This window comes from Silurus meridionalis, chromosome 3 (assembly GCF_014805685.1).
Source record: "Silurus meridionalis isolate SWU-2019-XX chromosome 3, ASM1480568v1, whole genome shotgun sequence".
Classification (NCBI taxonomy): domain Eukaryota; kingdom Metazoa; phylum Chordata; class Actinopteri; order Siluriformes; family Siluridae; genus Silurus; species Silurus meridionalis.
The window spans coordinates 23,948,303-23,965,673 of NC_060886.1; the positions used below are offsets into that span (position 1 = coordinate 23,948,303).

General features: G+C 36.3%; 1 protein-coding gene across 14 annotated transcripts in view; it reads right to left on the reverse strand.

Moving 5' to 3' along the window:
- tns1b (tensin 1b) overlaps positions 1–17,371 on the reverse strand; it is a 244,776-nt gene that overhangs the window by 191,828 nt on the left and 35,577 nt on the right. The window contains exon 1 of one of the 14 annotated variants that reach the window (XM_046844821.1): positions 10,263–10,414. The exons of 11 other annotated variants lie outside the window; for them this stretch is intronic. In XM_046844821.1, the coding sequence (XP_046700777.1) occupies positions 10,263–10,277 (15 nt within the window). In that variant the 5' untranslated portion in view covers positions 10,278–10,414. Of the gene's footprint in view, positions 1–2,051; positions 2,275–4,000; positions 4,055–10,262; positions 10,415–17,371 lie in introns of those variants that run through there. 2 more of the 14 variants (XM_046844818.1, XM_046844810.1) reach the window with 2 other exon arrangements.

The window sequence follows — 17,371 nt, forward strand, 5'->3', positions numbered from 1 at the left end:
TCTTAACCTGTATCTTTGTTATTTTATGCTCTGAGCTGCTGCCATTTGATTGACTAATTGGATACTTACACAAATAGAAGGTATTCCTATTAAAGTGTATGGTAAGTGAATAAACAATTGATCCTTCACCAAGAAAGACCTTTATAGAAACATATTCAAACAAATGCTATTCAAACAAATTTAAATTTTGTAATCAAACCAACTGTCAGGCTGGTGTTAGAAACTAAATCAGTGATCAGAATCAAGCAGAATCAACCAAACAGCTGTGATAAAATAAAAAATAGAATTAAATATATAGAATACCACAACACTTCACGTGTATGACCATCATTAAAATTAGTTCATAATGCACATCAGTGAACATGGAACAGTTAAACCAATTCAACTAGCTGTCTGATATCAGGCTTTGCTTTGCTTATAGCAGGGCAAGGTAATATCCTGGTTCAGTCTCATAAAGGTGTCTGATTTTCTTATCACACTCTCTTTTCTCTCTTGAATCTCATTCTGTATACACATGTAATCTGATGCTTACAAATCACACTCCATAGATGAATAGTATGTGTCATACCATTCAGGAATATTACAAGCTCCCAGTGATAAAATAATTCATGCAATACACTGGTTCAATAAATGGTATATGCCTTTGTTCTCCAGATTATAGATAAATGTAGCCTCAAATGTGTAATTTTCATCAGAGGTAACTCAAAGGTCATGGATGTGTAACAATTTTAAATTACAAATTTGCTTCCAGTTGGAAGCTTTTGTGGAAAAGAAACAGAACTTTTAGGTTCCCTCAGATTGATAAACCAAAGGATATTGAAGAGGCTGCATAAACAATTTAATTATGAGTGTGCAACAGTGCTCCATAACGTAGAATTATGTACTTTAATTAAGAGTCTAAAAGGTCCATGAAGCATAGTCAGGGTGTCACATTTTAGAGATGTGGAAATCACAACCAACTAGCTAGTTTTATTATTTGGTCCATTTTGTTAATATAATAGACTGGTCAAAGATCCTAAATGTTCTGGCTGATATGATAATAAAACAAAGCTGCTTGAGCCCATACAGAAGACAATAGGGATAATTGGAAGATTATAGATTTGCCAGTTGACTTATTCACCATATTCACCAGAACCCACTGCTGTCTCTGTTTGATCAATAAAAAACTAGAATCGTCGAACGGTGACAACAGTTACAGTTACGCCGTGTTTTCAGTTTGCTCACAGGGTACAAAAAAATTATTTTTATTTTGAACCCTTCTGAAAATGCTTCGCTTCCTGATTTGCTTTAAGCGCTTCATTAATTGATTGTTCACTTTCATGTAACTTACTGACAGAAATGCATGTAATTGGTTCATTCCTATGAAATATAGTATATATATATATATATATATATATATATATATATATATATATATATATATATATATATATATATATATATATGTTTTATTTTTTTTTTTTTTTTACCATAAAGTTCTATGTAGAACCCTACTGCACTGTGATTCTTCTTAAGGAAGTGTTCCATGAAGAATCCACTGTAATAGGAACCTTATAAGTTATATTATACTACATTATTCTAGTAGATGAAGAGTCATAGAAATTTCCATATGCACTAAATGCATATTAAAGTATGGCTTGTAAATCAAAATGACCAATTCTTCTTGAACTTGTAAGTTTATACATTTTACTGTGAGCTGAGGGTTTTATATCAATCCTATTGAATCCTTTTACAGTTAAATCATTTACTCAGTCTAATATTATTATATTATTATATATTATATTATTGTTTGCCTGGGAATTCTGGCTATGGAATATCATGATATCCAATAAAATAACACATATATATATATATATATATATATATATATATATATATATATATATATATATATATATATATATATATATATATATATATATATATATAAGCAAGTGTAAATAAATATTAAATAAAGTGCTTGTTTAGCCCTAACTTAGAAAGACACTACTGCCCTACGAGCCTCTTACATAATTGTGCTACGCTGTGTTGTGAAACAGGTGCAGGCTTACCGTCTCCTTTCTGGGAACCTTCAGAGGAAAAAAACAAAAGAACATAAACTTCCACCAGCTGAAAAATGAAGCCAGACACCAATTCAGACGAGTCATGCCTGCATGTACCCGTTTTTTTCCCTTTCACCTTAGCAATCCAAACACGAATGCTCAGTTTAACCACTCCACTTCAGTGCTTTAGAAATGCATCTGTGAACCAGCTCACAGAACGACTCAGTCCTTTTCCCCATACGCCACACAAGTAATGCACAGAATGCTAAAAAGCAAGCACAGAGAAACTGCCTGAGATTAAAGTGTGGCTGAAGTCCACAGAATCCTCTGCAGCAGCTCTCAGCATCCCAAATGGGGTCTCTACTGCTGAGCCACAGCTACTGCGGCATGAGGAACACCAGAAGGAGGGAGGGGAGAGACTGAGAGAAAGATGGATTGAGAGAGAGTAATAAAGGGGGGCAGGGACAATGCATACAGTAGCTTTAAAAAAAAATCGCCACAGGCAAATTGTGCTAAGACTAAGATTGCATACGGGACACTATGAGGACTGCATGACCTGGATAGTGAGGACAGTGAAAAGAAGGTCATTGGTAACAGAGAGTGGAACAGGTGGGTTTGAGTGAATTGGTGTGCTTTAAATCTACAATACTGCACAAAATGATGAAATGAAGAACACCAATGTTCTTTAATGTAATCATATGCATTCTCAAGATCATAAAATAAGCCTTATAAGTTTTAAAGGCTGAACCCTACACAAAGAATGAAAAAAACTGCCATAATGCAAGGTCACAATGACCTTAAGATAAATCTCTCAAATACTTAACAATAATTATTTTCTTGCATTGCACAAACTAAAAAAAAAAAAAAAAAAAACCACATTAAATTTCTATTTTGGATAACAGGATCAGAATAATATCATTGATGGCATACTGGTCCAAACCATGCACAACATAACTGACCTGTGTCTTTCTGTAGTAATTAGATTAGCATACTATAATTATAAGGATGAAGATTTTTTTTTTTATGCCTGTCCCTGATGCCCCAGGAGTCCTGTCTCGGTCAGACTAAAAGCTTGGATTAATCTAAGAGACTACACAGTAAGGGCAGGCTGATATTGACCAGCGCAGTGCTGTAATGGTTGCTCATGAAGAGGAGGAGAGGAAGTGGCTTAGAGAGAACTGACTGGAATACTAAATCTCACCGTTCTATGTTTGTCAGTTTCCTGCTCTGATGCCCAAAACGCTCAAAGGGGGCACTTCTCTGACAAACGAATTTCAAAGAAAGTTAGAAGACACAGAAATGTTAAGCTGTTATTTAATTAAATCAAACTGTAAAACGTTTGTGTGGGTGGTGAATAAAACCACAGAAGGGTCAAGGGGATAGATACTATATACAATCTGTGTAAATGCAATATTACCAGTTTAGCTAGTTTTGCACAAATATCATTATAACAAATGAAGTGGTATCCTCCCACTGCCACATCCGTGACCTCAGAGATGTTCATTACTAGCTGCTGTGATTGACAGTAGAGTAAGAAAGTAATGCCATCTCACCCACACAGAGACCATAACAAATTTTGCTTGGCTAGCAGCCACGGATGACTGTGGATTTCTCAACATTTTCACACTATCTAGAATTCACGCCAGAACTGTAGTCTAGTAAAAGCCTAGATTCCACTTGTGCTGCTTTACAAAGAGCACAGTTCAGAAACCTTGGTTATAATCCATTGTCATGCTGTCAGGTTTGGGCTTCGTAGTACCAGTGTCGGAAACAAACAGCATATGGCTCATAATTCTTATGTAAGGTTTACACTAATAAATAGTTCATTAGTATTATATAAAGTATATAGTGTAATAAAAAAACTCCATTCATGCACACTTAAATAAAAACATGCAAAAAAAATAAATGCATTGTTGTGTTATTTAGGTAGGTAAGGTAGTTTGCCTCAATTTACTTACCATCTCTCTGTTTTTTCCACCACTATCAGTAGTTAACATCTTCACAACAGAGACTTGGTAATGTATAATTGACCAGCCTATTTAACCTTATAATTTAATCACCTAATAGTTCATATAGTTTCTGTTCTTCTTCCTTCATGCATCTACTGCTGTACACTGCAAAGAGCTGCAAATCAAACACTAAAAATCTTCTTTAAAATCATGTTCTATAGAAAGAGTATGAAAGGGAGAGTTTAGTGCTTTCACTCTAGAGTTTTGGTGATTGGATGGGTGGTGTCAGTGTTTGAGGCGGGTGATAAACTGCCTTGAGTAAGCTGCTGCTTCAATAAGCCTTAAACAATAGCTAAGAGACAGATTTTTGGAGAGCGTTGTGACAGGGTGTGACTAATATGGTAGGAGTGTCTGGAGGAGATAGAGAAGCTATGGGTCTGTGCCAGTAGCAGCACCAACATCTTCAAAGCTACATACAATCCACATAAAAGGGTGAGATATAGTAATTAAACAATAGATTCACAAAATCACAAACAATATCAGGCAGAATGCATATAACGGGACATTGGCATCCTATTTATGTAAATATTGGATACGGAACATTAGCCTAAAGGAAAGAAAAATTAGCCTAACATGATTCAGCCTAGTTCCTGCAGTGCAGTATGCAGAATTAGTTCCATTGGAAAAGTAAATAAATAAATTTTTATTGGCGAAGTCTTTGGGGACTCGTCAATCAAACCATGTCTTTACCTAGTCTCTGCATGTGCCAGTGATAAAATCCTACAAGCTATGGTTCTATTTGCTGTAAAGGGAAGTGAAAGGAGACACAGTCATAAAACATGTGTGAACCCTGGCCTGGGTGGATCTCTCCTCTCTATCCTGTTTTCCTTGCCTCCACTGGTTTTCAGGAAACTCTGCACACTTTAAGCCAAACGATGTGAGGAAAGCTGTGACAGCTACGCTGTCTTTTGTGACGACTGGAAAATGTGGCGCACATGCTTGTTTGATAGATCATTCTAGAAAGGACATCAAAGTCAGCACATATCTCTTATATGCTCTGAGGAAAAAAAGATCAGCACTTTTTCCATTTTTTTATATAAATGGGTGTGGAAGACATGTGCTTCCTACTCTAAAACAAATACAGAAATAAAACATTGTTTGATTTTAGAAACTCTGCTGTTTTGAAATGTTACTGCACAGATGTTTCAGAGGCATTGTGTGGACGATAATCAGAGGAAGGTAGACATTTGGAGAAGTAGCCAGGGCTGCAGCTGTTCAGTGAAGCAACAGTAGCTGAGGAACCATAAATAAAGAAGTAAAAGTAAATACAGAAACATTTTCAAATATATATAATATGCATGTTCCTAGCTGAAATTTGTAAAGTGTACTTCAGTATTTGTGAAGTGAGTGATAACACACAATGACCAAAACACATTAAAAGTTGGATGGTTACACAGCCATTTTATAATATTTAAAAAGAGCTCCTCAGTTGCTATCATATGACAGTTCTGCACTGCAGCAGTCTACATTGCCAGAAAAGGAAGCTGCAGATGACAGCCATTTTAGCCATCTTTGGAGCTCTATTTCTATTTAAAATGAAGCATCGGGCAAAGTTAATTAGATAAGCTAGTTTGTTTATTCAAACAAGCTTTTGGAATTTTTTATTTATTTATACATTCAATAATTGAGTAATTACTTCATTTATTTATTCATTCTTAGGTCCATGATGAACCTGTAGTCATTTATTTTACACTACTAATATACTAATACTAATACAATAATTTTATAGCAAATGTTTTTTTGTTATTTATTTGTTTTTTCATAAACAAAAATGCAGAAATAAAACAAACAAAAACAGATTGTTTTATTTTCTGTCACAAATTCTTGCATCAAAATTCTAAAACGAAAATCTTTACTTGACCAATCATATTAGAGAATGTAAAAGCACTGTAAAAAGGCAATAAACAGTCAAGGGCTCATTTCATCTCTCCAGTCTACTTTGGTTTTACTGAAACATCATGACCATCATACATTATTGAACCTCACTGGAATGATCATGGCAACAGTTCATTTTAGATGCAGTAGGTGCAACTGACTGCTCAGCAATATTGTGGCATAAGTAGCTTTGCAACTTTCCAATTAATCATTTAATTAGCATCTGATGTACTTGCATTAAGGGATATGGGATCGTGTTATATAAGTAGTCAGTCAGCTAAATGAGATGTGTGTGCTCAGTGAAATTTAATGTCTTCCTTTTGTGTGTGTGTCTTATCCTATTCTCAGAATTAGGCAACAATCCTTCCCATGAATGTAAATAAAAAAAAAAACATACATGCTAACTCGTCTCTGTACATTTCCTGTCTGGAGGTTTGGATTTTAACAAGAATGAAAAAGCAGCCCATGGAGATTTTATTTTCCTCCATAATTCAGCTGTCAATACAATAGCGTGCTCTCCGTGACATCATGTGGTATGCTTGCATTATAAATGTGCACACTTGAGATGGTTGAAAACACCCAAAGGGGCTCAGGATAGCAGCTATATTTCATGGCTGAGGTCTGTATAAAAAAAAAAAAAAGCTAAGGATAAATCTTGGTTTTTGAAGCAGTCTAGAAGGAGTGATTAAGAAGAGGCTAACCATCCATGTGTACAGCTCAATGCTAGGTTATTCACTTAATTACAAATAAGTGCTCCAACGGAAAGCTTCAATGCATGACAAGTGATTAATGACCAGGTTTAGCCTTTCCGCTTTCTCGTATTGATTCCTGAAGCCATTTGGAGAAATCAAATGTCAATACATTTGTACACATTGCAGGTTGTGTAAATACAAGCAGACAGTTTCAGAACATGAAAATGGCCTGGAATCAAATGTCTAGAAACAGATAAAGAGCGATTTTACAATATACGTATACATTTTACAATTTTAAATTAAACAAGTTTCAAGTTAATCTTTCAAGCAATACAAATTTCATAATCTCCTCTTTATTGTGGTTAGAGGAGTAATTTAATAGCTTAGTCCTGAAAAGACTAATGTAATAGCTTTTTTCAATTAAGGGCACGCAGAGACAGAGTGTATAAAAGAAGAAGAGAAGACAGGATGGCAGGAGAAGAAAAAGGATTAACCCAAGTAGCCTAGACTGCACTGGCTACTGAATGAAACTTTAATTGGCCTTCCTTTGTCCCAAATTGGACAATTCTCTGCAGTTTATAGGGCTGTGTACAAAGCCTGGGAGAGATGAAAACACTGGAATCCACCTCCCCTTGCCCAGGATCTCTGCTAAGAATATTCCCAGAACACAGTGATGGCTCTCAGAGCCCTTCCTTCCTCTTTCTATCTAAACAGAGCTGCCTTAAACCCAACACTGAATGGAGACTAACAACACAGATAGCAGGAACTTGACCATATAAGCTTCTGCAGAGTCAGGGTTCACAAGGAGTAAAGAAGACCTACATTATCATCAATTGAGTCTGGAATGCAGGAACTAAATTAAATATAATAGTAGTTGAACAGTTAACTGGATATTTGATCCTGACATCTATGCTATGTTGTTTAATGATCTCCTAATGCCAGGGCAATGAAAAGCCCACCTCACATTTGCTGCACTGGTCAACTCCAACCTCTTCACCTTTTAATAAACACTCTCAGTCCTCAATCCTCTTAGCCAAGAGGAAGGGCTGAAAAAAAAAAAGCCATTAAGGAGCTTCCATTGTTATGCGAGCCTGTGGGTGTTTGCAAAGGGAACCAGAATGTTGTTTGAAATACTGAGGTTACCTAAGTTTGAATCAAATGTGAAAATCAAAGGTAACATGTAATACATTAAAAGCAGCATAACAAAATGCAGTACAATAAAAGGTGATTTTATTAATATATACAAATAAATATTAATACCAAACACTTTTAATATTTTTATTGGTTTATCAAAAACTCAGGTTCAAAAGTCTAAATCCACTACCAAGAAATGTCTCATAGGTTATCCAAAACAATTGGCTTCTAGAAGTTGACCGCTTTTAGGAAACTTATGAAATTCATCACCATATTTCTTGTAAATAGTAAGATGTTTTATGTCTAACACAATGATAGATGTGAGTGATTAAAATATCACAGCTGGGGGGTCATGCTAAAAACTCTCTTGGAAGGTATGCCATTTAATTCCCACACATTGCTCATACTCATTAATAGTCGAAGCAATTTTACTTAACAGTCCATACATACGGGCAAAATCACTACCACACTTGGCTGGGGTGCCCCTGTGTTCTCATAATATTTTTGGATTGGACATGGATATTTTCAATCATTCTATGAACAGATCATTAGATAAAAAAGGAGGGTAAAAAAAGGTGACAACTACATTTTTCAAATGATTGTTTGACCAGGGACTTGTTTTTGACTGTCTGGTAAATGAATGCTGGGATTTTAGAAAGGCCAAAAAATCCTCTTGGAAAGGACAGTAGCAAATATTCATGTAGAATTAACGGGAAACTGGTTCAGTATACTGTTAGATAGCACATTTGGACTAACACACACAACAAGCAATGTGCATTTATTTGACATTTGCCATTAGAGTCAAAGAAACAGACATCCTTTTCATCTCCCAACCAGAAGATATTTTAGAAGTCATTGTTTTGGTCAGTTGCTCTGCAATGCAGTTCAGTGACCATGAACAAATGTGTATTATTTCAATCCCAGATTTGCTTCCACAAAGCCCTGTGCTTAGTGACAGCACCTCAAGCCAAATGCGTCTGTGTAAACACGTTTTAATTGTGCAGTCACGCTTTACTTGCAGGCCCCTATAGCTGGAACTGTGCATAAAGATGACTTCAAAACACTAATGGACAATTTAAATGACTTGAAGACACTGAAATCAGGAATCCATTCCTCAGCATTTTCAACACAAAAGCACCAAAAGCAAGAAAAACAACTTAGCTAAAGCATTTTCAAAGGTATCACCTTTTCAACAGTCTGTCTTCTCTCTTTTGGTCTGCCAACATATCAACCTTTGTAAAATTGTGTATTATATTAGATTGATGCTTTCCCTTTCGGCCATTGGCAGTCAGAGATGTTTATAACTAATACAGCATGACCAACAATCATATTTGAGGTCTATAATAGCTATAAAAAGGCACAAGTGTCTCAGGTTCTAAAGTTTGAAAATTAAACAACTGTTGCTTTTGGCATTGTACTGTAATATAACTCTGCATTCAGTCACACAATTTAGTAACTGCTTCCTTCCAAGTTGACTTGGCAATAGATTAGTCAAAACCAATTATCTTAGGAGATAAATTTAATAAGGGTTCCCTGAAGGGGTGCTATTCAACAGATAGATTAAAAATGGTTGTTTGAAAGCATACATATAAATCTTTTTCACTTCAAACACTGCTAGATAATACGGCATGTTATATATTTGAAGATATATATCAGATTTAATCATATCAGCATATACAAGTTACATACAAATTTATGAAACCAGATTTCAAAAGAGTTGTTAATTTTATATGTTGCGATTCTGAAAAATTGTTGGTAAGTCCATTGAGATAATTTGATTAACTTGTCTCAAACTAAAGATCTTACAGACTGTAACTGCTCATGAAATCTCATCCCCTTTTTACAACAAATCAGCACACAATTTGGGATTCCTGGAAACTGGGTGCCCCCTAGAGAACCATTCCCAACACCAGCCATGATACAGACCAAACTCTTTAGATGTTCCTATTTTCCAATTTTCCCAGAAAAAGTTTTTACCCAGTGACTTTTTATGAATTTTTTATTTAAATTTTTTTACAGTGTCTGATTTCGATCGGTCGTTTTATACACAAACAGTCTGCCGCCAGCCTGTGTTTCACTGAAGAGGCATTCCAGAGAATGCCTCATCAACAAGTCGAGGCTTGGAGCAATTTGACAACACTTTTGTCTTCTGTCACATGAAAGAAAAATTTTGTGTAGAGCTAAAAACACTGCTTCAGGGGAGGAACCTCTCACAGATAACACGTTGTGTGCCAATATATCATCATCATAATGTTATTTCTTAAATGACTCCATCTTTTTTTGTGTTTTGGAGTAAATAAGGAAAAGCCCCTCATAACAAGTGAGTCTTGTATCAAGTTCGTCTGCATCCTGTGCTGAAGCAAAATAAAGTTTCACTTTGAGTAAAAAAAATTCGAAATATTCAGCAGGGTGATATATTTACAGTTCCTGATCTACTACAAAATAGTGTAACATATTTAACAAAGACTGCAGGTTTGTTTCACTGCCTGAAAGCGATAGCTAAGACTCACCAGCCAAAGGGACATTGCACCACTCGTTTCGATGCTCCGGTCAGACACACACCTCGATCTGAAGCAGCTCTGGGTATCGGTCGGATCCAAACAGAAGACTTCTTATGTGCACAGTGCTAAAATCTCACTCTCTCCCCACGACAGCACTCAGTGAGAACAAAAGCCTGGCTGTCTGGGCTTTGTCCTGACATATTTCCTGAGTTTCATTGTTAACAGTGGAAAGGAAACACACACACACACACACACACACACACACACACACACACACACACACACACCAACACACTTTCTGTGTGATTCTCCTCAAAAAGCATGGGAAGTCTGTATTATACATGCATCAGGCATTGTAATTCCTTCCTTTGCATTTTTCAAGGGTCAAAGTTTAACCAGTGCCGAGCTCTGGTCTAGACCCAGGTTCTTAACTTCTATGTTGATTATTGACAGAGGTTTCAAAGCACTAGGTCCAGACTGTGTGTATCCCACTGGCTGGAATATTACATGACCAGGAGGCCTCAGTGATTTACAAGCTATTTATAAGAAAAGCAAAGAGGCTCATGTTATTCCGGAAAGGTCAGGAAACAAAAGCTATAATGATGGATGGAACTTCATTACTTGAAAAATATGTAGTCTTATAAAAGTATATCATGGAAAAAATTCATATTTCATATCCATCACACACACACACACACACACACACACACACACACACACACACACACACACACACACAAATACATTGTATAATTATTCTATAATTATATTATCCTCACTTATGTGGCAGCAGTGCAGCACATAAACACATAAATATACAAGTTAAGAGCCTTAGATCATCCAACATCAAACAAAATTTGTGAAAAAAATGCGAGCACATTGACTTTCACTTTCAGATCTCTTGGAATTTTCACATACAACAGTATGCAGAGATGCCCAAACTTCTTCCAATGAAGGGCAAAAAATCAAACTTGACTGAGGACAGTGGGACAAAAGTAAATGTTGTATTATTCCAAACTGTAACTGTAAAGCAAGTGTAAAAGTGGTCATGGTACCCATCATTCATGATTTAAAAAGATTTACTTTTAAGTAAAAAAACAACATTACTCTGTAAGTTTTCTAGGACAATAAAAATATTAAAACATTGCCATTTATAGTACATTAGATTTCAGTGTCTAATACAGCTATTCAGGCTATAAGCAATACAGCCATATGCTTGTAATATCAGTGACCTTTAATGGGAGACAGGATATAATGTAGGTGAGAGTCTGTTAGTTTGCTTCTCAGTTTACACTGAATTAAATTTAGACTAAAAGTCTGCGGTAGATGCTGCCAAAGTTTTTTTTATTTCTTGAAAATACAACAAAAGTGTTAAATTAAAAATAAAGATCTGTGTTAATTTTTTACTTTTTCCACCTTTTTCATAAATGGCATGGTGGGCCAAATCAAATGTCACTATGGTTTGGGCATCTAGATTGCTCTAGAGTATACAACAAATGGTGCAAAAAGCAATACAGCTCCAGTGGGTTGCAGTTCTGTTGCAGAAATTCCTTTGAGAAAGGTTGTATAAGAATATCCAGACTGTTTCAAGCTAACATGAATGTTACAGTACCTCATATAACCACTCTTTAAAACCATGGTGAGTAGAAAAGCATCTCAGAATGCACAGCCAATTAATCCTTGAAGCAGCTCTTTAAGAAATATGAATTGTGCACAGTTTCAAAGAAACAAGCCATGCGCAAAATAAAAAAAAAGGAACAGACAACTTCCTGATTCTCTGGAAACCCAATTCAGAGTCCCTTTAAAGAGATTGGTTTGGTAATCTGAAGTCTTGGTTTCCCTGAGTAACTTGGTGGTCAGATGTAAATCAACAGGCTCTGGGACAAAAAGTCAGATGCAGTAAAGTTTTAAAGTAAGAGTAGAGGGCAGACAAATGAGCATTAGTTCTGCAATCCGGTCTGTCATCCCAGTTTTCTAAAATATTAGCAAAGTGGTAAAAAGGGCATGGGTGTCCTGTTCAATCCTGTGCTCAGGTTACCATTTGTGCAGAACATGGTCTCCCCATGTCTGTGTGTGTTCATGTGTGTCCCTGTTTATGGTGTATTCTCACCACTTTATCAGTGTTTCCAAAATCCTGATACACCACATTTTAATTTATAAATATATATATTTATATGGCTTTCATTACAGTATGCAAGCTTAACTGCCAGAGAAGGGTTGGTATTTTTTTATTTTATCCAGAGCTATGTAAGAATGAGACAATATAAAATACATGTGTAAGACAGTCTGTTTTTCAGCAATCAGGCTTCAACAGTCTTTCAACACCAGTCCCCTCCTCTTAACCACAATTCTAACCACAGCCGCTACCAGAGAAACCACTCTCTCCATGCTGATGCCTCCAGGGATGCTAACACAACTTCATGGAGTTAAACTTCCACATTGAGCACATGGCCAGCAACACTATCAATATCAGTGTTAGGAAACATTAATTAACCCCAAATGATAACAGCTTATATAACATTTACCTCACTGGTATTGCACATGTGGGGGGGGGGGGATTACTGCAGCCAATCTGTAGCCATTGAATGCAATAACCAAATTAAGCATCTTTAATTAGAACAATATTCTCATAATATTTCATAATATTTAAAATTCTTTAACAGCATAGCTCTTACAGTACTTCCTGGTGCTATTCAAATCAAGGGTTACACTCATTCTATACTCTATTTAAAATGACTCATCTAAACCACATAACAAATAGAGAAAAATGTTGTTTAATAAATAAAATGTATATTCATTGATAAGGTGTTTTGTGGAAGTCTTCAGTGCCGAATGTACAACAGTTAAGAGATATAAGATTTAAAGCTGTAATAAAATAAAAAAAACAGAAGCTGGTATGGGAATGCCTGTATATAAAAAAATAAAAATGAAATCAAATGTTATGTCAAATGGCTAAACATGAACATGTAACCATGCACAGTATGGCCTGCAGAGAAATGCTTTTTATGAGTGTCTGTTGACATTAAGGAATTTACATCTAAAGAGAGACTTTTTTGTTTTTACAACTTTTATTTATTTTTAAGGTCATTCATTTTAATTTTAAATTTAATGTAAATGTAAAGGTAGTTACTGTTATAACCTATGTACAGTTGAAACCAGATATTTACATACACTTCAGAAAAAAACACAAAAGCTTTTTTTCTTTACTGTCCTACATTAAATCAGAGTAAACTTTTTCTGTTTTAAATCAATAAATATTAACATATTTTTTGCATTTGTTAAATGTCAGAATCAAGCGAGGGAGAATTTTTATGTATTTTTATTATCACTTTTATCAAAGTCAGAAGTATACATACACTTCTTTAGTATTTGGTGGAATTGCCCCGAAACTGTTTCACTTGGGCCAAACGTTTTGGGTATCCTTCCACAAGCTTTCTACAATAGTTTGCTGGAATTTTGGCCTCCTCTTGACAGAACTGGTGTAACTGAGTCAGGTTTGTAGGCCTTCTTGCTCGCACTCGCCTTTTCAGTGCCGCCCACAAATTTTCTTTGGGATTTAGATCGGGGCTTTGTGATGGCCACTCCAATACCTTGACTTTGTTGTCCTTAAGCCACTTTGTAACTAATTTGGAGGTATGCTTGGGGTCATTGGAAGACCAATTTGGAAGACCAATTTGCACCCAAGCTTTAACTTCCTGGCTGATGTCTTCAGATGTTGCTTTAATATATCCACATACATTTCTTTTCTCGTGATGCCATCTATTTTGTAAAGTGCACCAGTCCCTTCTGCAGCAAAGCAGCCCCACAACATTATACTACCACTCCCATACTTGACAGTTGGGATGGTGTTCTGAGGCTTCAAAGCTTCGCCCTTTTTCCTCTAAATATACCGTTTATCATTATGGCCGAACAGTTCAATTTTTGTTTCGTCAGTCCACAGGACATGTCTCCAGAAATTAAGATTTTTTAGCTCATGTGCAGTTGCAAACTGTAGTCTGGCTTTTTTATGGTGGTTTTGAAGTAATGGCTTTCTCCTCCCAGAGTAACCTTTCAGCTCATGGCGGTACAGTATTCGTTTTACTGTGGATAATGACACTGTCTTACCAGTTTCAGCCAGCATCTTCACAAGATCCTTTGCTATTGTTCTGGGGTTGATTTGCACATTTCGCAACAGAAAACGTTCCTCTCTGGGACTCAGAATCCGTCTCCTTCCTGAGCGGTATGATGGTTGTACATTCCCATGTTTTTTATACTTGCGTATTATTGTCTGAACGATGAACGTGGGACCTTCAGACATCTGGAAACTGCACCTAAGGATGAGTCATACTTGTGGAGGTCAACAATTATTTTTCTGATGTCTTGGTGGTGATTTCTCTTGATTTTCCCATGATGTCAAAGAAAGAGGCTCTGTGTTTGAGGTGTGCCTTTATATGCATCCACAGGTGTGCCACCAATTAACTCAAATGGAATCAATTAACCTATCAGAGGCTTCTTAAGCGCTTGTTTAAAGGCACGATAAACTTAGTGTATGTATACTTCTGACTTTGATGAAAGTGATAATAAAAATACATAAAAATTCCCCCTCGCTCGATTCTGACATTTAACAAATGCAAAAAATATGTTAATATTTATTGATTTAAAACAGAAATAGTTTACTCTGATTTAATGTAGGACAGTAAAGAAATACATTTTTTGTGTTTTTTTCTGAAGTGTATGTAAATAACTGGTTTCAACTGTACATACAACGATAAAATTACATTACAATTTGGTCCCTCTTGTGTCAAAACAGCTCTGACCCATAGCAGCATGGACTACACCTGAGCTCTGAAGGTGCGTTGTGGTATCTGGCACCAATCTGTTAGCAACAGATTTATTGTCCTGTAAGTTGCTAAATAAGGCCTGTTTGTCCAACACATCTGAAAGATACTAGATCAGATTCAGATCTAGGGAATTTACAGGCCAAGTCAACATCTTGATTACTTTTGCAGTGTGGTGTGGAGCATTATCTTTCTGAAAGAGGCTACTGCCATTGGGGAATTCTGTTGCTGTGAACAGTTTTAAGAAGGTGATACAAAGTTTCCTAGCAAAATATTTCCCAGAGCATCACACTTCATCTGACCAGCGCACCTCCTCCTATTAGTGCATCTTGGAGGCAACTCTTTCTCAGGTAAGTGACACAAATGATGTAAAAGAAAACATGATTCATCACTTTCATCCACTGCTTCATCCACTGTCTTCCCATTTCTCAACACATCCGTTTTGAATACTGACTGTACTGTTCTGACTAATGTACTATATTTTACTGTCTAATATCCCACCCTTGCACAGGTGCCATGGTAAAAAGATAACTAATATTATTCTCTTGACCTCTCAGTGGTTCTAATGCTATGTCTGATTGTTGTATTACCATCTAACCATGAGAGTCAACACTGTTTAACTCCACTGGCATTATCACCAGAAATGATCATTACAGACATTGGAATTGTGTTATGGTGAAACAGCTTTTATATCGAGGGATCAAGCCCAGAAACACATGCATATAAATAGTATCACTCAGAGCATACAGTTCCCCTGTGGTGCTCAGCCACAGAGAGGGAGGAGAAAGGCAGGATGTCGAAAATTCTGAGCATACACTTATATCACACACATTAAAATATGCACTCTCTCCCGCTCTCTCTTTCTCACATACACACACATACACACACAGAGCAAATGAGGCATAGTAGCTGCTACAGGAAACACCTCAAGAACAAAACAGCCTGCTGGGACTAACTTTAGTATTTCTACTTCAATCAACCTCTCTGTTTATCAGAGGAAATAGCTCTTACAAGACCACACACCACACCTCGATTTGGAGGTCCCAAAGGGAAGCTCCTGAGGGAAAACCTTCTAGAGGTCACCGCAAATGGCCGACTCTGAAGTGGCCGCTTTATTGATATGCGTTTTTGCCATCTTTAAATGTTAAACCCTCTATCTGATAATCACAAGGGCATTTTAGGTGAACACCAACAGAAAATCTAACGTGGGTGATTACAGATGGGCAGCTGTGTACTTTGTGTAGGAGTAATAGCATGTTTTGTGTATAATGAATGAAATGTGACATCACACTTTTGTCTCACCTCCAGGGAAAGTAAACGAGTGTCTGGGTGAACTGTCTGCTAGAGAGAAAACAGAAAAATAAACAAAAGCAACACTTGAGGCAAACACTTAACCATGCCCTAAACATATTTCGTCATGCTCCCCCTCAATTTTTACCCTCTAATCGCAGTAAAACCCCTTCCAGAAAATAGCTTGCACAACATGTACAGTATGTCTAATTGCAGGAACAGTGTATTTTGCTTCTTTCCATGTCAAGAGTTTTGAGATTAAAGCTGCTGAATGAGATCTTGGTCAGGAATCAAATACCATAGCAAAAAATAAAGAAAAAAGTAAAACTGATCAAATTCTGATAGTAAATGTTTGTTTGCAATTGAAACATGGGACTCTTTGTTCAAAGCATTTTTCTGTGAGAAGCTGCCGTGTCTCGTTAGCTCTGAAGTGGGTGCAGGACAGGCCTTAGAAGGGGGAGCAGAGCCCAAAGCGTGTGAACTCTTCAGAGGATTAGATATTTCTGCCCCTCCTGCAGAGACCTGGACACACAATTATCATCCCACAGCAGGAGAAAAGTAGAGGACAGACTATAGCAAAAAAAAAAAAAAGCTGTTATCACAACATACAAATCAAATGAATCCTCAAGGCCGATTTTTACTTATGAACTTCAAAATATAATACATCTTAAAAATGCAACAAATACTAGTTTGTGCACTGCAACTACAACTAAGTTGCACACTAGAGACCAGCTGCAAGCAGAAACACTACAAGTATAGCATACTCTGGCACCTTCAATGTGTTAAAAGTCTGTTACATTGCATACTATGGCTAAAAAATTAAAATTCTTCTAAAATAAGTCTGCATTTTCATCATAATAAAGGACAACATCTTTCCACTGTACTTATTACTGTATTTATATAACATAAAATGTGCTGTAATGTTGCTTTACACATTGGTTATAGTTTCAGTTTGACATTATAGCCTTCTGCATTCAGATATGACTTTTTGACCAGTATTTTCACAGATGT